Source organism: Fundulus heteroclitus, unplaced genomic scaffold, assembly GCF_011125445.2.
Source record: "Fundulus heteroclitus isolate FHET01 unplaced genomic scaffold, MU-UCD_Fhet_4.1 scaffold_101, whole genome shotgun sequence".
In the NCBI taxonomy this organism is placed as follows: Eukaryota; Metazoa; Chordata; class Actinopteri; order Cyprinodontiformes; family Fundulidae; genus Fundulus; species Fundulus heteroclitus.
In genome coordinates this window covers 523,898-546,982 of record NW_023396477.1, presented here as the reverse complement: position 1 = coordinate 546,982, position 23,085 = coordinate 523,898, and the positions used below count along the sequence as shown (strand labels likewise).

Here is a 23,085-nt window from a genome sequence, read left to right as displayed (position 1 = left end):
AATCTATCAGCCACTAATCTGTCTCTCTCCCCTGCAAGGTTCCCACTCTGGCTACACTTACTTCCTAAATAAACTTTTCAAACGTTTACTCTGTGTTGTGTGAATTACCGGGTCCAATTCCAAATATCTTTACAACCGCAGGCCATTTTGTGTGTGAGTTTGCATCTGTCCTTCAAATGTACTCAATATAGATGCAAAAACTGCACCCACAATCAATTTCAGCTTTGATAAATCGCTTTGTGGGAGCTAAGTATTGCATATCCTCCTCCCATAAATTTGCATGGTCATTAGCATGTGATCTGCATGTTCATGAAGGCACACACACCAAAAGTTTACACCCGCTGTTCCACTCATTTTACACATGCAAATTCATTTGCTACAGGTATAAAGAACAGCTTTGTACATGCTAATTAATTTGCACGTGTTTTGATAAATGGGTTGCACAGTGACGCAGTGGGTAGCGCTGTTGCCTTAAAGCAAGAAGGTTCTGGTTTCATGTCCAACCCTGGGTCTTTCTGCATGTTCTCTCCAACTAGTCTAGCTTCTTCACACAGTCCAAAAACATGACTGTTAGGTTGATTGTCCTCTCTAAATTCTCCTTAGGTGTGTGTGTGTGTGTGTGTGTGTGTGTGAATGGTTGTTTGTCCTGTCTGTCTCTGCATTGCCCTGCGACAGACTGGCGACCTGTCCATGGTGTAGCCTCTCACCCATTGAAATGCTGGAGATAGGCACCAGCACCTCACGAGGGATAAAGCAAGTAAGAAAATGGATGGATAGTGTTTTAATAAATGCAAATCTTTCAAAGATCAGGCCTTAAAGTGTTTTGTTTTTTTGCTGCTAGAGTTTTTGGTTTCTTAAACCAAGAAAACTGTGTCAACTTTATTTCTCTTTATGATTGTGTTTGAAATGTAGATAGTGAACTAATTATTTTACGCTTTCACTGAATTATCATGGATTGAATTACAGTGATTTGGGATATAAGTTATAATAATCAATCTCATGCCTAAGGTATTTACATTTTTTTTAAAACAATTAGCAAAACCACTGTCTGATGTGGCCATACTATTGACACTTGTCATGTTATTTTAAAACAATCTGCATTTAATGTCAACAGCCAACACATTTCTAGACAAAAACAAAATACCAATAGTAATACCAATAGATAGTATTTAGGAGTTTGTGGGGGGGGGGGGGTCTCTGGTTGATTGGCCCGTTCGGTTCATGCTGGCCCCATCTCCGGGTGGGTCTAGTCTGGGGCCGGGATGAGGCGTCAGGACTGGAGCATGGACCAGGAAGGTCGGGTTATTGTGGTGCAACACCCCCATCTTGATTTTAGGGTTCACTTGCCGGGTCTTGGAGCTGGGTACCCTATGGGGTGCCAGAGCCTGGACCCGTGAATATAGGATGTGTGGTAAGTGCGAGTGTGTGTAAAGTGTCCTATTTTTATTTTTTTTTGTAGGAGTGTTTGCGTGTGGGGGCACTAGGGTGGGAACGAGTGAATGTCACTGTGTATTTAGTTTTCTGTTTGTTTATTTGTCACGTTAGGTTTGTACTGCCCCCTCTCCCATGACATCTCAGGTCTCCACTAATTGTGGGGCCCATCCCCCCGTCCTGCTCCCCTCCGCTGGCTGGCTCCTTGCCCTCGTGGTGCATCTGTGGTACTCAGTGTTCGGGGCTGGGTGCAAGGGCGGGTGCCGGCTCCCTCCTGGTGGCTGCTTCACAGGCCCTGCGCCCCTGGGGCCTCCGGTCCCTGATGTCCATGGCCAGATCCGCTCCGCCATAGCTGGCTACCGGCGGAATCCACAGGCTCGTCTCTGTGGCTCCCCAGGGCTTTAGCATAATGTCTGTTGGTGGGTTTCCTTGGGACCGTCTCTCCTGTTCCCTTTGTTGGGGAATGCAGATTTCCTGGGTTGGCCCCTCTTGGGCACCTTTGCTGCGGGGATCCCTTGGGGCATCTTGGGTTTTGGTTCCCCTGACGTCTGCTTCGATGCTCTGGGGGGCGTGTCTTTGGCTCCTTACAACCACTATTGAGCATTTTTCTCATAGATAAACCTTTCATACACAAGCGTACTCTCACAAACACCTACAGGTGCCTGGATCCAGGTACTTACAGACTCACGTCCATACAGAAAACCCCTATTATTATCTTCTCCTGTCACTTTATACATATCGTATTGATTAATACTGTATATTCTTCAGTGATAGTATCAAGGCTTTGGTTGATTTTATCTTTAATACTTTTTCAGCTGGTTGTGCTGCTCTTTTTACATCTCTCTTTGCAGGTGAAGAAGCAGACTGAGGATGTTGTATCATTCTCTCCCTTTATTGTCCTCTTTCTTTTACCTTTTCTCTTTTTTTCTCTGCTACCTTCTTGTTTTAGTGTCCATATAACATGAAATAATCCCTGCATAAATTATAATAAAGCTAAAAAAACACTCATTATCATCCTACATGGTATTGCCTCCTAATTTGTTTGGTTGCTTCTTTCTTTATTTTTTTTATTATGCGATAGTCTGCTTTGTTAGTTGTTGTTTTTTTCAGTCTTCTAGTTCTTAAGCCCTGCCACTTTCAGGAGAACTGTGAAGGGAAGACACATAATGAAAAAAAAAAACAGTACAAATACATTAGGGTTCAATGCTCTGCTGGCAGCAGGCGAATGGCCATGTCAGGCATGGTTTCTGTTGCTCCACAGGATTGCAACCCTTTTAACCCCTCTCCAACTTGTAGATTCTGCCAGCTGTTCACATGCTGTCTCCAGAATGAGATGTAATGAGGGAAAAGCTTTCAGAATCAGGTTACCTGAGAATGTTGCTCTGTAGCTGATCACTCTGTTGCTGCTCATCTTGAGCCTGAAGCCTCAGGGCCTCCTGCTCCTCCTCTGACCGCTGACTCAAACCATCCATCAGCCACTGTTCCCTCAAGGCTTTTTTCTACCAGTCAAGCACACCAATACACAGGAAGCACAGTTTTAGATGCAAACATAGTTGATTGGCTTGCTCATATACCAACCTTTGTGATTTCTAGGTTATTGATTCTTGCTGTGTTTAAATTTTCATAATCTGTCCCCTTCTGCGTTTCTGTCTCTTAAATGGATGAAAATCTCATACTGTCATGCATTTACCTTCCGTCGGCCAGGCAAAGGAAGTATCACACACACAGTTAATGCCCTAATTTAGATTTCAATAAAGTGCTTAACATTGCCTATCCTTATGCAATGCATACATATTTAAGATTTTATTAGATTGTATTTTATATGATTGTATTTATTGTGGTGACCAAAAAACTGAACATATGATCAATGTACTTGCTCCAAGAAGAAGTCATTATTTTGGTGTTTTGGCTTTCAGATAGTAGGTGAAATAAAAACTCCAGAAGTACCTATGAGAATGCAATATTTATGCAGTAATTATCTGACTGAGATACTTCCCTTCTCTTATTCTGAGTAAGGCATTAGATTAGTTAAAGATGGCTGAACGTGGATGTGATGGCTTGCTTAGAAAATCTTAAACTTTCAATCGTTTGTTTATTTTGACCAAAGAATAAGATTTAGATAAAAGCTCAATTGCCAGGGCACTAAATTTAAGAAAAATTAACAGATATTTGGGAGGGAGAGGGAGAGGGAAGTGACTCAAAACTCACCCGAGGTCACAATCTTGGGACAGCGTAATGGAGGTTAGCAAGCTCTGCTGTACCTACAGCAGCATAGTGAGCTTCTGCTTAAAAGTAAAGCATAACGCTAACCACAATCAGCATACACCAAGGATGGTTGTCAGAGAGAGATCAGGAGGATGTTAATGCTGTTATCTGGACACATGAGGGTGCCACAAAACCAGGACTATTGAGCTGACTGAACGGCTCAATGAGCAACCGTCTCTTGGCTATCCAGACTAGGATGGTATATTTGAGTTGAGCATTTTTTGGTGTTTAACAGGAAAGGTTGTTTTCTGAGTTTTCTTTTTGTTTAAACCAATAATTAATATTTCAATTGATCCTTTTTAATGGAGCTTGCTAAGATTAACATTTGCTGGTGTTTACCGTATTCCCTTGTTTCAGTCCTTTTAGACTACAAGTCTAACAGGAATGGCTTGTTGCCCATTTGTCTCCTACTGCTTACTGTTAGTTTGGAGGATGATGTGATGGACTATTCGCATCTGCACATTTCCTTTTAGTATGTTTGTCTGCGACAGACTGGCGACCTGTCCAGGGTGTACCCCGCCTCTCGCCCAGTGAATGCTGGAGATAGGCACCAGCAACCCCCACGACCCCATGAGGGATTAAGCGGTTTGGAAAATGGATGGATGGATGGATGCTTGTCTGCTAAACATGGATTTGTTGGGTATTGCTGAGCCAAAAACAGGTTGGATGTGAAAACTGGAAGAGTTCTGTTGTTGGCATCAGGAGGCTTGATGGATACTGATCAGGTTGCATATATTTGCTCTATCCTTAAAAATTCACATAATAACTCAGTAGAGAAGCATTTTGACACATTTCCACAAAATAAAAATTAAAAACAATCAAGCAAACCAAAACTATGCTTCTGTGGATGGTAATGAAAAAAGATCCCAACTCCTCCCTATATCTCCCTTTTTAGGGAGTACCATACATTTTGTTAGCACCAGAAATCCTGTTGTCCCAACACCATTTTCTATACTTGGCAAGGGGGAGTGTTTTTACCATCGGACTCAAACTGCAATAGAAAATGTGGTTTTGACATACTTACTTTGACAAAACTCACAAAATGTTTTAAGAGGCCTATATTTGTTTTTGATCTTTATTTTGTGGTAAAAACCTGCTTGGAAAAGACCATTAACTTGAATCTTTTAGAGTTTTACTTTGTCAAAGTCAACAAGCAGAACAGTGTTTACCCATTTCTGAGCACTGCTAAGATGCACATGCTTCGGACCCTAGTTTTGAATCTGATGTATTAAAATTGAAAGTAGCCTTAGAGGAACAAATTATTTTCCAAATGTTTATCTACTGCTCACATGCAGTTCTATTATTCTAACTATGGTGTACAAGCATGTTGCCTCTCCTCCATCAAGTAGTACTCTTCCATTATCTGAAGAGTACCACGTATAATTGTGTTTTGTTAAGAATACATGCTGACATTTACGTTTTTATTCAGAAAACATTTTAAAACATAACAATACCTTGATATACTGGAATTTTAATTTCTCCTCTTCAATCTGTCTTCTTTTCCTGGCAATGTCTTCCTGGATTCTTCTTTTGTCCTGTGGACAAAAAGCACATGTGTGAAGCATGTGTACATGTTATAATGTGGAAACTATTCCACCTGTATAATTCAAGTACTGACTCTTCACCCTTGAATTGACAGCTGGAAACCAAAAGCTATAAATACTTAAGAGGCAATGTGTTAGTTGTCTCTACCTGCTTGTGTTTAGTTCTTTATTACAAAATGTCCCCTCAACAAGCTCCTTGTGTGCAAAAGATTCTTTCCATCTTACCATATTCTGATTTCTCTAGATTGGATTCAATCAGTTTAATGATGAACAGATGAACAGAGGCAAAATAGTTTTCTTATTATTTGTCCCATTGTTTACTCAGTAATGAAACACATGCTAAATCTCTGAATGTCACAATGAGATGATCATTAATGGCTAATATTAGCTTCTAGATCCAGGATCAGTGTTACCCTTAGTCACAGTGAAAAGGGATCCCTTTATGAAGTCTGCTGGTATTTATAGCAATGCCTCTGTCTGATGAAGCTACATCAGTATGCCAAGCTATCTCCAGGGGGAAAACTAGGTCACAATAATAAATTCCACCATTTATCATGAAAGTACCATTCAGTTCACTAAAATGACAGAGACCAACACATTAATAAGATAACTTTCAATTAGGTTTGTAATATAATAAATGTGCTGATATTGATGAGTTGCCGCATGACCAGCTACTGACAAGGGAGATGCATGTTCCTAGCTTAGAACTTGAGATAGGCAGATCATCCTTCTGCTGATCACTTGCTTTGACATTAGGTTTGGCTTTGACAATCCCTTTTTAGGAATTGAATTTTTAATAGATTTAAACATGATTATTTAGCATGCACATGCACAATCTATTTCACTGAGTTGTTCTCGGCCACAAACTCTGTTCTTCTCCCCGTACTGATTCCTGAGATCCTATCAGTTCGCGTTCTAACAACACCAGTTTATTCTCAATAAACATTATCAAGCGTTCATTCTCTGTGTAGGCTGAATTATCAGGTCTCCAATTTCTGTTGGGTCATTACAAAATTCCCTCGTATAAACAGTGCCTTTGCATTGTGGATAAACAAGTTTAAGTGTGACAATCAAAACTAGGTGTTCACATGCAAGAGGACCATCATGCTACCAACCGATCATTAGTGACAGCTACTTATGGTTTCCAGGAGGTTGAGTCATGCTAGCAATAACAAAATTGCAAGAAACATGCAGTCGATGCACTCTACTGGGTTTCCTTAGAAAACTTTGGACAAATCTGTCTTTATGATTTGATTAAATCGACTTTGCAAAGTGCCTCAAGATGATATGTGTCATGAATTGGTGCTATATATAAAAATGAATGGAACTGTAACTTGCTAACAGTTTCTAATTTTCTTTCCATAAAATTTTGCCACATATTTGACTTCTTAAGCTATATGACCTAAAACAATATATGAAAATGCTTAAACAGAAGCTAAATAAACATCTTCCATGATTGTCATAGTGTTGAGGTCTAAATTTCATAGGGAACTAATAGGATAAACTTGAGCTGAAGAGGAGAAAAGCATAACATAGGATCCAGAACTCTGGACCAACTAGGCAGAGTGTGAACAGTGGAGTGGTCAAAGATCCCTTTCTGTATTGCCCAGCTTTTTAAAATATTAAATGTCAGAGGAAAAGACTAATCGATGTGTTTGTTTACTGTGATTGCCTGGAGCCTCTCCCTTAGCAGATCAGCCTCTTCCATGGTGGTCTGAAAGATAAGAAGAGCTCATAAAACATATAAAGAGCACAAAGACACATCATAGTTTTATTATAAACACCCAAAGAACCAAAAGCAAAGTACATATCCATGTCCTGTACTTATGGAACCATTGCATATCCTGCACTTGCTGCTATTGCACTTCTGGTTAGACCTAAACTGCATTTTGTTGTCTTGTACCTGTGTAATGACAATAAAGTTGAATCTAATCTAATCTAAACAAGTAAATTCTTCACTTCTATAATCACTGATCTGATAATCACTGAATTTTCTGAAAAGGTGTATATTGATGTTTTGCTTCTACCATACTCTGAGTGGGGACTAGGTAGGACAATGAGCATACATCCTCATAAAGCAGGTAAATGAACAAGTGAGGTTAAAAAGTAACATTATTCACATACCAAGGTAGAAAACCCTCATGTTTAAAAATGAATTATTGTTTTTATAATCATGTGACGATCAAAATTGGTTTTCAAAACTTCCTAAAATAATGCATTGTCCATTCTTCAGATAAAAACACAATATGATCATTAGACCAGTCATCATTTTAAATGATCCACTCTTTACATACACTCATTACAACCATTATTCCTCAATGGAAAACATGTAAATCTATTACCAGACTCCCCATTAGTGGACAACCCATCAAGCTCATGCCTACAGCCCATTGCAGAGCATTTATGTTTACACATTCTGGCAGCTATGGCTCAGTAGAAAGAGTAGTCATCTTGCAATCTGAAAGTTGCCGGTTTGATTCCAGGTGCCTCCTGTCTCATATTGATGTGCCCTTGGCCAAGGATATTAACCGCAAGTTGCCACCAATATTCACATCAATGTCTGATTGGATGTATGTGGATCTAGTGTAAAGTGCTTTGAGTGGTTGGTATTACTAGAGCAGTGCTATATAAATTCAGTCCATTCGAACATTTTTACATTTAGCTTGGGTACAACCAAAAAAGAATGTATTTTGTTTTTACAAGCTAGATCAATACAAAGTAGTGAATATGTAGCAGGAGAAAGAAAAGTGATGTATGGTTTTCCTTTTGTTACAAATAAAAATCTGAATCATATGGCTTGTTTTTGCATTCAGCCACCCCATTTCTTTAATAATCAATAATAAAATGTAGGCACCAAACTCTCTTTCTGACCTCAAAGGTTTGTTAGGGAACATTAGGAAACAAACAGCATCTTGTAGACCGAGAACACAGCTGAAGACTTGAGACTAGGGTGGAGGTTCCCCTTTCAGTAGGACATCCACAATCACCGACAGGGGGGAACAAAAGGGTCAATTGTCCCATGCCCAGGAATGGAGGGTAGTTGAAGAGAGGAGAAAGGAGGTGACCACAGAGAAAGAAAGAAAAAGTAGGGACAGACAGCACAGGAGAGACAGATGACCAAGTAACAGAGCTAAACATAAATTGTGCATGTAAACATTTTTAGTTTTAGTCCATAATGTTTAATTATGGCTGGATTTGTTGAATCACATGTTATAATTTTTAAAGGGATAGTGGATGATCGTTTTTCTGATTTGAGTTCCAGGGGGATCAACTTATCTATTGGTTGTCCCACATGCCAATCATTGTGGCATGCTCACCTAATGTCAATGTGTGTGCACGTTCCTTCCTACTTTCCTCCTGTTGGCAGTGCATGCGCACTTCTAGTGTTTATGTATACAGTGAGCTTCAGTGTTAGCTGTTCCTTGTAACTCCGCTGCACTCCGCGGCAGGAAAGTACATCTCCAAACTTAATTTGTCCCCCCATTTTCAAGGTTATGAGCCAATTTTTATTCTCCTCGGACTTAGCGATAGCCACAAGTGAGAGAGAGACAGCAAGAAAGCCACTTTCTCACTCTCCCTCAGTTGGTGGTCAGATGTGACCACTCCCTACAAATAAAAGTCACAGCACAGCTCTTCAGCTCTCTCTTCTCTCCTGCGACTCCTGACACCAAGCTGCACAGACCACCTCGTCCTGGAGCAGACCAGGAAACCTCTTCAGGCCATAGGCCCTACATGGGCCTGACCAACACACAGGCCGCATCTGGAGAGGTCTCTCTTAGCCCGGGGAACATGTCCGGGGCAATACAGAGCTAAGTTTGCTGTCTTAACTTCATAATCAGATGCAGGAAGAAGGATCCTGCATGCCAAAACAGCCTTGTTGTATTTCTTCTCAGCCTATACCAGGAAGCAAACCCAGATGGAGCTGAAAGCTGTATGCTGAGGAAACCCCTGCTCAAATCGGACTGCAACCGGGTCAGAGAACATGCTCACAACCGGACTCCGACCCTGACCATGTAGTGCTGCAGAGCTAACGCTAGCCCGCCAACAACAAACCAACAACTTCCTCCTTCAACGCTCCTTCCGTGAATGGCCAAACTGGACAGAACTGACACGAGACAAAGGACAGGTTGTCTCGTGATGTAGTTGTAGAGCAGTCTAATGTGTATGCCATTCAGTGTGACACCAACAAGCCCCTTAACCTCACTACTAAAGAACTGGAGCAGTTCATGGGTTCAGCATGTCGTTTGGACTACCAGGCACCTGCATGTTTTGGAATAAAGCTACCCAAGTGTCCCAGTGCAGTAGCCTCGTGAGACCATCCTGATCTCGCGAGCTTTCAAAGTTTCACTCGCAGATCAGTCTGGCTACTTTCCGTTAAAGAAATTTGGAGCCGTTCACCAAACGAACGTCCAATCAGCGTTGGCTTTGAGGCGGGTTGAGGTGTGACGCAACGAGAAGCGCGACAGTTCAGTCTAAAGAACATGGCAGCTTCAGCCGATGAAACTAGCGTTAGCGTGGCTATCGAGCAAGTTTTATCAGAATTACAGAGTATTTCTTCACTGAAAGAAGAGCAAAACACTGCTCTGGAGGCTTTTCTCAGAGGGAAAGATGTTTTTGCTCTTCTCCCGACTGGTTTCAGCGTGAGCTTGTGGTTGTGTTTTCGTCGTCGCAGTTAGTACGTCATATGCTTCGTTGATCTGATTGGTTCATTTGGCCCGTCTATCACCAACATAGGCCAATGATCTAACCAGTATTTTCGCCCCTTCCCAAAATTACTTCAACGGAAGGTTTCCAGATGGATATGCGGAGCAAATCCATCTGGCGGAGTCAGGTTACCAGTGCACACCATGGCACTAAACAGATGAGAGTTCATCAAAAAATCCTTGCACTTCAACACAATGAAGTGAGACAAGGAGAAAATGTTGATCCACTCCACAAAATCCAACCACTGGTCACTCATCTTACCTCAAAGCTGCAGACGATCCCAATGGAGGAGAAGCTGGCTGTAGATGAACAAAAGGTCCCTTTTAAGGAAAGTAATAGACTCAAACAATACCTGCCAGCAAAGCTAAAGATGTGTTGCTACAAGACGCTTGTCTTGGCTGGCTCTGATGATGTCCTGCACAATTATATGACCTAAACAGGAAAAGTTGAGCAACCTCCTGAACTGCCAGATGTAGGAGCAAGTGGCAACGATGTCCTCCGCCTAGCCCAGAAAATACCCAAGTAACAGAACTACAAGGTGTTCTTTGACAACTGGTTCACGTGTGTCCCTTTCATACTCACACTTACTCAGCAGGGAATTGAATGTACTAGTACTGCTCGTAGCAACAGACTACTAGGTGTCAACTTGATGTGTGACGCTGAGTTGAAGAGAGCTGGACATGGATCTTTTCAACAGAAGACAGCCATGGCTGGAGAAACCACCTTGCATGCTGTGTAGTGGTATGATAACCATTTAGTCAGTCTTCTCAGTAATTGCATTGGAGCACACCCAGTCACAGAAGTTGATAGGTGGGATGGCAAGCTAAAGAAAATCATCAAAGTCCCCTGTGGTGAGAGTACAATAGGAATATGGGTGGAGTGAACCTGCTGGACTCTCTCATTGCACTGTACTGCAACAAAATCATGTTGAAGAAGTGGTACCACTGGCTGATGTTCCACTTTATCGACATGCCCATTGTGACTGCCTGGCTGCTCTACATGAGAGACTGCAGCAGCAATGGGATGGGAAAAGAGGAACAGAATAAGCTTTATACGTTCAAGTCATATATCACAGAAAGCTTGTGCAGAAATGTGGAGAGTAAGAGAGGACGTCCCAGTTCCGCAATTGCTGGGGATTATGAAGAAAAGAGGAGAAGAGGACCCACTACACTCGTTCCGGTCCCTGATGTGTGTCAGGACCCCACAGCCCACTGGATGGTCATGGATGAAAAGAAAGGGAGATGCAAGGTACCATGATGCAAAGGTACACCTAAAGCCAAGTGCCAAAAATGTGATGATCTCCACCTCTGTTTCACATCCACCAGCAACTGCTTCTTGAGGTTCCATACAGAATAATACAGAGTGTGCTGTGTAAAAAAAAAAGAAACCGATTTAAACAGTACCCTAGAGAGAAACACATTCATAAACACACACTGCAGCTAATCTCGACTGTCATATATATATATATATATATATATATATATATATATATATATATATATATATATATATATATATATATATATATATATGACAGTATATGTATATATATATATATATATATATATATATATATATACATATACTGTCATATATATATATATATATATATATATATATATATATATATATATATATATATATATATATATATGACAGTATATGTATATATATATATATATGTGTGTGTGTGTGTGTGTGTGTGTGTGTGTGTGCATGTATGCATGTATGTATATGTTGATATTTTCCTTAAAAATGTTTGTTGGTTTATTTGAACATAGATGCCTGTTGTGGTGTTGCTTTATTTTGGCTGTAGCCAAGCCAAAGTTATTAAATTTTTTGTCTATGGGCAGACAAAATTAAATTTCATGTTGTTTCTGCTGGAGATAGGCACCAGCAGCCCTAGCACACCCAACAGAGATAAGCGTGTAGAAAAATGAATGAATGGATGGATTATTTCTGCTCCCTCTTTCTCATGGGAAATGTATGACAGAAAGTGTGTTTGTAATTTTTTCCATGGAGCAACACAAAAAAAACAACAATCTGAATCTAAATAATGTCAATAGCCTAAATGGTGATCTAGAAGTTTGCTTGTGTGATACTATCTCCTTGCTTTTGATGGTACAAGGAAGCATTCTCATCAGGCTGGTGCCTAAAAGCAGGGAAAAAGATGCATTGATCTGCAGCAATATGCTTCAGAGTCTATGTATTTGCGCCATGATCCAGGGACCAATTTACTTTTCAACACTCCTGTACTCTCCTCCCAGAGCTGTGTGCTGAACAGCACGGCTGTCTAGTTCAGTTTTTCCACCTTTTCTTTCTCCATTTTATCTTGATCGTTTTGCAAAATACAACCACTTTATACAAGCAGGCAATCTTATTAAAATGCTGACAGGTGAGTGCGCATTAATATCAAATAGATGAGGTAGTAAAATGACTTGCGAGTAAAAATAAATAAACAAAACAAAATAATGATAAGCATGTAAGGCGTTCAAACATTTTGATGCTGTATGACAGTCAATTAATTTAGCTAAGTTTCATCATGTCATACATTTTTTAACCCAGTGTAATCGGTTAATTTTGCATTCGTGTTGCTGTTTATTTCTTGTACTATCAACCAATCACAGCTCTTGAAAGACAGCCTCACACATAGCAACGGGGTCAGCCACACCTCCTCACTAAGATAGGAATTTCTGTCATCTCCTTCCTTATAGTTGCTCTCAGCAAATCACTCTTAAGCTAACACTCCAAGGTGAGAATTTTTAGGCTAAGATAGGAGCTCTGTGAGAGGACTGAGAATCTTTGTGAATACGAGCACAGGTTCCTGTCATCCTTGTATCTCTTAAGCTTTCTTTATTTAAATAAATTATCACCATGCGACATGCAGGTTTTTTCTGCGCTACTGTGCGGCTCCAAAAACCATGACAGGAATACCATTCAAACTTAAAATGCTCATTTACGTTTTGGCTATGACAGCATTTTTTGCCTTTTTATATATTTCAACATTTTCATAACTTCCTTTCTTAAAAGGTTTGCATTCATTAGAACTGGTCCAGCTCAAATAATTTATATTCTAGACTCTTTAAACCTGGTTATAATTGTTCTATTCTAATGAGAAAATCTTGCAGGCTAGTTTGTGATTTGTAAAACCTTAATTTATGTTGTGGAAATTCATCAAGAGTTAAAATTATTATTCAGTCAAACTGAATTTTCTTTACAAAGAAATACAATTTAAAAGGCAAATTAATTCAGTTTCAATTGAGTGAAATCGACTGACAAACCAATACATTAAATTTCAAACTATGCATATACAGATTCTGTCTGTGCAATTCCAGTTTAGTCTTTTGCAATTCAAATTAAATTTCTGACGGCACAAATTTCTGCCCATAATGCTACTTTTCTTGTTTTTAATGAAGTTATTCATAAAAAATCTGACTACGAAGTTAGACCTCTTAATTGTAACTTTTTAGATGCTTTTAAGAAATCAACTATTTAGCAACAATTACTCCCTCTGTGTTTATATTGATCTGTGTATATGCTTGCAAAACAGATGGGCTTTCAGCAGTGAGCGTCTCTCGCACTGCACGAAGAATGTTGCTAAATGTGGGAATGTGGAGAAGTGACAGATACAACTAACCACATGTGCAAAAACAGCCTCTGTGAGTTCAGCCCAACGTATCATGAGATATATGTGGGCAGGTAGATTAAGATAAAAAAAATCTTTATCAGCCCAAAAGTGCACCGCTCCACCAGGCAATGGGCAGGGATGCCAAATTACCTTCCAGCCCTTCATCGCTGGATGACTGATGTGATTTTTCTATTGGATCACTGTAGGATTTAATAAACAGTGTTTGCTGCCTTCCCTTGAGATTTATTGCAGTGCATACTAACACATGCATGTTTAATGAATGCTTGTGTGTCAACATTGAAAGGTAAAGAGTCAGAGAGAAAAGTAGCATGTCAGTGTAACGTGCCACAGATGTGGGATACATACATTACTAAGAATCAGAACAAATCCTACAAGCCTGTTGGGACACTCTGGGTCAGAATTATGAACAGTTAATTTGTGCACTCAGCATATTTACAGAGCCTACCTGTTTCTCCATAGTGCTGACTCGAAACTAAAACAGATTATCTTCAGTGAGTCCAGTAGAGCTACCACTTAGCAGCATTTATTTCCCTTTTTAATTACGTTATTGGAAAAGATTTGGTCCCAGAAAAACTTAGAAAATAAAATTGACTGAAGTAGGAGCATGAAGAGACAACTGAATGTGATCTGGCTAGTTTGTCCACCTGTTAATACTATGGGTGTCTAGTAGTGAACTGCTGAAAATAGTAACAGCCTGGCTCACAGCTGGACGGGGCTGACTGAGGGCTCCTTGGCTAAGTCTTCTTTTAGAAGCCTTGGGATAACACTAAAACTAAAGCTAAAAGCTAAAACTGCTAACGCCAAGATACTACCCACCATTAGTTCTGTTTTCACTACACAGCTCGCTATGTTTATCTGTACCTTCATTCAATCACAGTCATGGCCGATTGGCACATTAAGAAACAATTGTGCAAAGGTTATTAATCTCAAATGTTTCAAATTATTAATAGAACATTGTTTTGTTAAAATAATACTTTACTAATTTACTAAATACTTTAGAACTTTACTACTTTGCTAAAATTCTTTTATTGATATTGAAATCTTCAAGTTGCAAAACACCAGTAAATCACAGACATCCATGTTCCAAAGACAGGTTCTCCACAGAGTTGGCCAATATAAATTATCAATGAAATCTTGCTCGGGCCAAGGCAAGAGAAACAGGTTTCACCAATGACTGGTTTGCTTTCAGAAACTAAGAAATAAATTTACTTCTCTAATCAAGAAAGCAAAATCTGAATATCTTTTTTATCTATTTCCCCTGAAGATCCTGAACCAAAAAGGTTTTGGAAAGTTATTAAACCGCTTTTGGTAAGGAAAAGTTATCATATTCTTTCCTTCCATATTTTTTATTATTCTGTTCCTGTTTCTAATAGATTGGTCATATTGATTTCATATCATCAGGTTTTTTGTGTATATTATCTAATTTATACAGGTAAATCTATTAATTCTGCACTCCGCTCCATTCAGGAAGTTCAAAAAGCTCTTAAAGGTTTAGATAATAGTAAATCTTCTGATCCTGAATTTATTGATCTGTATTTTTCGAAACTGGTATCAGTTTTATTTTTTGGGTGTGCCTCTTTCATTCCATTTTCAAGGCCACAGTTGAAAAGACTGAAATTTCTTATTTATGAAAGTCTGCTTTAGGTCTGCCTTTATTAAAGAGCAGCAAAAAAATTAAATAATTATAGACCAATATTCACTCTATCAGCATGAACTAAAATTCTTGAAACTCTTGTTAGTAAACACATAAAATATTTTTTTACATTCTAAAACCATTTTAGCGAAATGTCAGTCAGGATTTACAAAAAGAAAAAAAAGAAATCATAGCATAATTATCTAATATCTACAATCTACTCTACCAAACTATATTATTAATGCTCAGTCATTTTAAAGTTTGTTACATTATTTTCACAAGTGTGTTGTTGTGAGTCTGGCCCTGACCGTTGTTTGGTCTCCTATCCGTGGATAGCCTTCAGTCTCAGAGACGTAATCTTGTTATCCTCCTGTCTGTCTGGATATTCAACCATGCTCTTTTGACTTCTAATCCAAGCTTCTTCTCTCTTAATCTAATCCTGATGGATTAACATTGCACTCACTGACAGTGTTAGGTTTTCAGAATTTAGTGCTTTGGCTAGAGTTTGTCAAGGTAATTAGCTTCAGATTGACAATCACTTGTAATTATAATGGTTTGTCTTGTCAACTTCAAAACAGTATGCTTTGTCTCATATCCATGGCAGCCTTGAGATCTTGAGACATGACCTCGGATCTGAAGGTTGTACCCATCCACTAGGTCTGTTTTGATTCATTAGTCTGCAGGAGATCTGCCAAGAACTGGGTAAACCTTTCATTCAGACTGCTGTGAAGCCCTTTTCCATTAGACCTCAAAGGCCCTCCTAGCGTTTCCACTTGGGGAAATGCCTTTCACTTTCCCCAAACTTTACTTTAACGGGAAAAAGGTCGTGGGGTCTCATTTATAAAGCTTGCATACCTACAAAATGGGGCCTGAAACACATGTATGTCACTTTCCACACCAAGGTTGGGATCTATAAATAAAATTTGACCGGTAATTGTGCCGTCCTAACGGCAGGAGAAATTGGCAACGCAGAAGGTAAAGCGATGAACTGCAAGAAGACTAAGAATAATGATTCCTCTTAGACGTTAAATTTCACCTCATATCTCACTTTAATCATAGATCGACTTTATCATAAGCAACCAAAACCTTGATGTTATTCATGCTTTATGCTGGTAACCCTCTAACCCTATACATAAGGACCTTTTAAATAAGTAAAAAAAATGCCCATAAGCCATCATAAATAAAAGCCTTCACATTTCATTATTTTTCTACCATTGCATTCTTGTCCTCGATGACCACCAGGGTGAAGTGTACCACAGATTAACAGATAAATTATCACCAGGTGTGTGGCAATTACTAATATCTGTAAACGGTCAAAAAAAATGATGTGTAATGCTGTGTAGTGGGATGCAATGGCACTGCTGGAAGACCTTGCAAATAGGAGAACTAGCAGTGAGCTGGAGTTGGCTGCCTTCACACCCACGACATGTTAAATTGTCATGGCGGTGAAGTCAGCTCTCCCCCGGAGCCGGCAGCCAACGGTGAGCAGGAGATGGCTGCCTTCCTGTGTCGCTGCCCAGCAAGCTTCCGCCGTGGTCAATGTGGCTTTGTATTTCGGTCCTACTATGTCGAATGTCGCCGGCAGCTTAAAGCCTTTAGTCAGTTTGGCCTTGCCTGTCTGACATCCAGCAACACAAATACTTCCACTAGCCATAATAATGGATTTTTGACAGAGTGTTTGAGGGGAAAGGAGTGGATGGAGGGGGGAGGGTGTGGGGGTGCCTTTGACCAGTTTTCCAAACACAGTTGTAGCCAATCAGAATTAAGTAAACTAGGTAGAGGTGCATATCATTACCATAGCCAACCCTTTTACTGAGGAGAGACATCTGACCTGACAAAATAATAAGCTGATGTCATTTTTTTAATGGAATTCTTTGGAGAATCTTCATATATAGCAATATCAACTACATTAAATGGTTTATACTGTGATGTCATGGCACCTTTGAGTTTTGCAACAGTTCTGTAATTAGTAATAAGTAATACTTTTGTAATAATTATCAAACAGAGCCCTTTAAAGCCTAAAATTAGAAACATTCTGTCCAGGAGTGATGCTGAAAAACTAGTCCATGCATTTGTTACTTCAAGGCTGGACTATTGTAATTCTTTACTATCAGGAAGTCCACAAAATGCAGTTCAAAGCCTTCAGCTGATCCAAAATGCTGCAGCAAGAGTTCTGATGAAAATCAACAAGAGGGATCATATTTCTCCAATTTTAGCTTCCCTTCATTGGCTTCCTGTTAAATCAAGAATAGAATTTAAAATTCTTCTTCTAACGTATAAAGCCCTTAATAATCAAGCTCCATCATATATCAGAGCTCTGATTACCCCGTATGTTCCTAACAGAGCACTTCGCTCTCAGACTGCAGGTCTGCTGCTGGTTCCTAGAGTCTCTAAAAGTAGAATGGGAGGCAGATCCTTTAGCTATCAGGCTCCTCTCCTGTGGAACCAACTCCCAGTTTTGGTCCGTGAGGCAGACACCCCGTCTACTTTTAAGACTAATCTTAAAACTTTCCTTTTTGACAAAGCTTATAGTTAGAGTGGCTCATACCCTGAGCTATCTCTATAGTTATGCTGCTATAGGCTTAGGCTGCTGGAGGACATCAGGATCTAATTTTCTCACTCTATAGAGTTCTACTGTTCTTCAATTATGCATTATGTGTTGTCATTTCTGCTTTAACTTTCTGTTCTCTCTCTTTTATCTTCATAGTAGGTACACCTGGTCTGGCGTTCTGTTAACTGTGACATCATCCAGAGAAGACGGCTCACCCGCTACTACCATCTAATGTAGAACAGATTACTGGATCAATGTGTGCTTCTGTGCTTTTTTGTTTCTCTTGTTGTGTCTCTGTTCTGTCTTCTGTAACCCCCAGTCGGTCGAGGCAGATGACCGTTCATACTGAGCCCGGTTCTGCCGGAGGTTTTTCCTTCCCGTTAATGGGGAGTTTTTCTTCCCACTGTCGCTTCATGCTTGCTCAGTATGAGGGATTGCAGCAAAGCCATGTACAATGCAGACGACTCTCCCTGTGGCTCTACGGTTCCCCAGGAGTGAATGCGGCTTGTCGGGACTTTGATGCAATCAACTGGTTTCCTTATATAGGACATTTTTGACCAATCTGTATAATCTGACCCAATCTGTATAATATGATTGAACTTGATTTTGTAAAGTGCCTTGAGATGACATGTTTCATGATTTGGCACTATATAAATAAAATTTAAATTGAATTTGAATTTAATTTGGCTTGTACACAAAAAGCACATTTCCCTAATAAAACACTGTAAAACACCTGACCTCCAAGTGCTTTTTCTCTTCGCACCTCACCATATTGAAGCAACTGGGCTTGTTAAAACAAATAAACAAAAAGCCTGTGAAACAACTGTAATGTTCATCATTCCATGAACACTTCACAACAGTAATGTAGAAATCAGCACCTCTCTAATAGCATTAATTTTTATTCCACTGTCAGCGCTGGACTCTAAAATTCTGTCTTGTCATGTAGACATGCAGGCTCAGCAATGTCGAGCACATGTGCTGGTGGACAAAATCATTCTTAATTGTTGTTGGGCACCACAAAAAATCAGTCCAGGGGCCACAAATGGCTGCAGACTGCACTTTGGACACTCAGGGTCTAATCAGAGAGATGAACAATAAAAGAAAGACTCTTAATTCTCACTGAGTTTATGCTTTGTTTCAAGCAGCTATGCCTGCTTGAGACAATGCATGATGCTGTCTAGAAGAACTAGCTGGAGCTTTCTCTTCTATCAATAGCCAGAAGAAGGTCATTAGTCATTTTTAAATAATTTTTTTTTTACTTTTGCTCTAAAAGTGCACCAATTCAGGCTGAAAGCTTCTAAACCATTGTTATTTTTGTTATGGAATGCAGTTAACAGAAGCAACAGATAAACCACAAGCACTGGAGACTCAGAGGCTGACATACTTACTGTAGATTGGACAGAAAGACTATTTAGGAGTAAATGGGTCAGCTTGGTCATGTCTACATTATAGTATGATCTTCACCACCAATGTGATGAAAGGAACACTGATGTCATACTGTGCACACCCTTGAATATGTGTGCACAGTTGGTCCCACGTACTGTTTGTGTTAGGAATGAATGGGTCTCTCCCTCGCATATGGAAATCTGCCCATCTCGCAATGTTTTTTTTTGTATATTAATGTCCAGTATAGAAGCTGTAAACATCCCTCTGCCATTTTAGATTAAATATGTTGAAGCATAGTCTCTGTTTCAATAGTATTTTTATTACTACAGAAGTCACTGAAGGCTACATTTAGAGAATGCCACATCTTTCAGGAAAAAGAACCAGGGTTGACAGTAACTGGATGCAGTTAGTTTATTATCATAAAATAAAAGACCAAAAATCCTTTCCAGGAAAGAAAGATATACTTAGTGATTGGTCCACAGTTGCTGAAACACAAGTATTCAAAGCTGAGGTCAATGTCAGGACACACTGTCATGCATCAGCAAAATAAAGATTAGGTTTAAATTATGAAAAGAAATTACAGCGGAAGCGGTCTGACTGTTGACTTGTCTGAAAGGGTTTGAGAGTCACTTTTTGAAGCTCCACGGTATATGTAATCTGGTAATATCCCTGCCTGGTTTAGAAAAGGAAATTACATGAGCACCTTTCCCAAAACCCTGCAATAGACTGGCAACCTGTCCTGGGTGTACCCCGCCTCTTGCCCATTGACAGCTGGAGATAGGCACCAGCACCTCTCGCCATCCCAATAGGGATAGAGGTGTTAGGAAATGGATGGATGGATGGATGGATGGATGGATGGATGGATGGATGGATGGATGGATGGATGGATGGATGGATGGATGGATGGATGGATGGATGGATGGATGGATGGATGGATGGATGGATGGATGGATGGATGGATGGATGGATGGATGGATGGATGGATGGATGGATGGATGGATGGATGGATGGATGGATGGATGGATGGATGGATGGATGGATGGATGGATGGATGGATGGATGGATGGATGGATGGATGGATGGATGGATGGACATCTCCCAAAACATGTTATGCAGATTAGAAGGAAACATTTAATCATTCTGCTAAATGTGTTGCACTTTGTCAAAAGAAGAACATGTCATTATACCTTCTTAATACTACACAAATGAAAGTGACGAACATCAATGGGATTTAAAGTACTGATAAAAGCTGTGATATGGCCACTACGACAATGGCATCTTTGCTTATCTCCTCTGCTCTGCTACCTGTGCTGCAGAAAGGGTAGCGGTTGGCTGGCTCTCTAAAAGCAGCCAGGAACTACAGAGTGGGAGGGCACGAGTCTTGCTTTTCACACATAACAATAATCATATCCACATACATCAAGGTTTTTTCAGTGCTTGGTCAGTATGGCAGTTTATTTGCGCCTTAGTTACAGTTTTTGAAAAGATGACATTGTTCCATGCATTGATTTTTTTGTAGTTATCCATATGTGAATACTAAGACTTGTTAGTTAAAAGCAGACCCCTGCTGGGATGCTGCAAACAGCTGACAGTTTAAAGGAATTAAAAGATTAGGGTTCAAAAGACCCATGGTCCTTATTTTATCTCCAACTCGACAACAACTTGTGTCCTGATAACTGTAGTGTTCAACCTACGCAGCAGGTATTTAACAGTGCAGCTTTAGTTTGGCCCATCTGTTTTGCTCATATCATTTTTCTGTGAAATTCTCCATTGCTTACATTAGCAGTATTAAGGCAAACAAGATCAGCAAAAATGATACAAAGGTGTACTCACAGGTTTTATTCTTTGTCTTTCCTCCAACAGCAGAGTGTTTCTAATAGGTAGAGCTCACTCTCACAGCGCACTCAACATTACTGAGGCTGGGGCTGTGTTGGGAGTTTGTGTAGGCTGAGAGCAAGTCAGATTGGCTGGAAGGATCTCCTCCTCCGCCTCTCTCTGTGTCTTTCTGTGCTCTGAGGCTGTCATAAACCTGTGCTATTTGCCTGAAATATCACTGGCTGACAATTTTCCACGGCTGTGTCCTAGGGAGTGCGGGTAAGAATTGCGCTTGATTTGGTTTGGTCTTTGGCTTGTCAACTCAATGACAGCCTGTCCTGTTTCCTGAGAAGCTGGACATCTGCCGGGTTTAGATGTAATCCAAAGACAACAACATTTTAGGTACTTTTATATGAGACAATAATGATAGACAATAACGTTCAAGGCTAAGCTGACTTTACTGAGTAACCTCAGTAAAGTCAGCTTAGTCTGGTATCTAACATTAGCACAGCCAGCTATTAAAAGCTAGCCACCTGTGCTGCACTCTCCACTCCCCTCCAACTCTCCCTCTGAAGGTGGATTAGTTCAGGGCTTCTACAGCAGTGCATATTCTAGAGTGTAGGAGGAGTGGCTTCCATGGAGTCTGACAGAGATGTTTTCCCTTTCACTGTGAAAAGAATCACAGCAAAAAAAGGTCAGGCTAAACGATTTAAATATGATGTTGTTCCGTGTAGGCTGTCAGCCTCACAAATGAGATTCTGAAGTAATGCTCAATCAGTCTATCATAACAGCCACCTAGTATTAGAAAAAACTCTGCTTGCATATTGTGTTCTCTCTCTGATGATTTACATGAAAGCTTTAATTCGAGAGGCTGCTGTTGCCATAGCAACAATGTCTTTCCAAATTTCAGGGAGCCTATTAGGCTCTTTATATCCAAATATGATTGAACCCAAATGCCAGTTTGCCGAGTATAAACCTTGGCAAAATCATTCTCCCCATTATTGTCAGTTAAGGAAATATTACCTCAGAAATACCAAACACATTGTGCCCTTTCTTAGTGTGTGTGTGTGTGTGTGTGTGTGTGTGTGTGTGTGTGTGTGTGTGTGTGTGTGTGTGTGTGTGTGTGAGGAAGGGGGATTTTTTTGCCAGGCTGGATTATTTATTCATGCAGGGAACAGTCACGTTGTTGATGTACAACACTGTAAACCTACAGTATTTAGTAGACAGTACGCAAGATTTAAAAAAAAAAAAAAACAACCTTATTTAACCAGGAAAGTCACCATTGAAATGAACAGTCTCTTAGATAAAAGCAGTTATAAAACATTACATTTAAACCATTGTATATAACCAGCATACAAAAAGACTAAAAATAAATAAAAACTGTAAAATGTTATAACAGACAGACTTAAAAACACTGATAATTCAAATAAGTCATCTCTATGACTATCAAGCTAGCTTTAGAATAAGGCAATATTCAGCTTTCAGATCAATGTAAACATAAAAATATAAAAGTAAAACTTCAGATGTTATTTTAAAAAACAAGTTTTGTGTCTAAAATGTTTAAACCTGACAAACTGTCATTGGGGATGTGTAATGTCTAAAAAGCATCAAATGGGCTTTATTCTTATTGATGGTTTTTCCATAATCCCATTTTCTGACTGACAATTCAAACTGTGGTTATGAACAACTTCCAGTAAAATCTGTTTGTGTCCTCACCAGCAGCTCAAAAAGAGGAGGTTGTAAAACAGCCGTAAATCTGGCTGATGACATCTCTAACTGATGCTGCTCTTTTAGCTCATCAGAGTAGGCAGTCTTTGGTCAACTATGTTATTTCTCCGTAGTATCTGCACGCTTGTTGATGTACAATGAACAAATTCCTGATCACACCCAAATCTATACTATTTCTCATCCCAGATTTCTTGTTTTAGTTTTGTAAATTCGCAATCATCTTTATCAAATGCTAAATTATACAGTTGAAACCAGGTCTACACATAAACTATATAAAAAGGCAAATAATTTAGTTCTTACATCAATTAAGAGTAATCATTTCTTTCTTTAGCTCAGTTAGAATTAGCATGATGACATTTGTTTGTGTTCTAAGAATTAT

General features: G+C 39.7%; 1 protein-coding gene across 1 annotated transcript in view; it reads right to left on the bottom strand.

The window, feature by feature from the left end:
- Positions 1 to 21,543, bottom strand: part of LOC105922450 (palmdelphin-like) — a gene marked incomplete at its 3' end in the record, with an annotated part of 61,892 nt that extends 40,349 nt beyond the window's left edge. The window contains exons 1-4 of the mRNA XM_036128598.1: positions 20,997 to 21,543; positions 6,904 to 6,954; positions 5,151 to 5,231; positions 2,800 to 2,930 (exon numbers count right to left, since the gene is read on the bottom strand). Of these exons, the coding sequence (XP_035984491.1) occupies positions 2,800 to 2,930; positions 5,151 to 5,231; positions 6,904 to 6,948 (257 nt within the window). The remainder of the gene's footprint in view (positions 1 to 2,799; positions 2,931 to 5,150; positions 5,232 to 6,903; positions 6,955 to 20,996) is intronic.
- Positions 21,544 to 23,085: the final 1,542 nt, after the last annotated feature.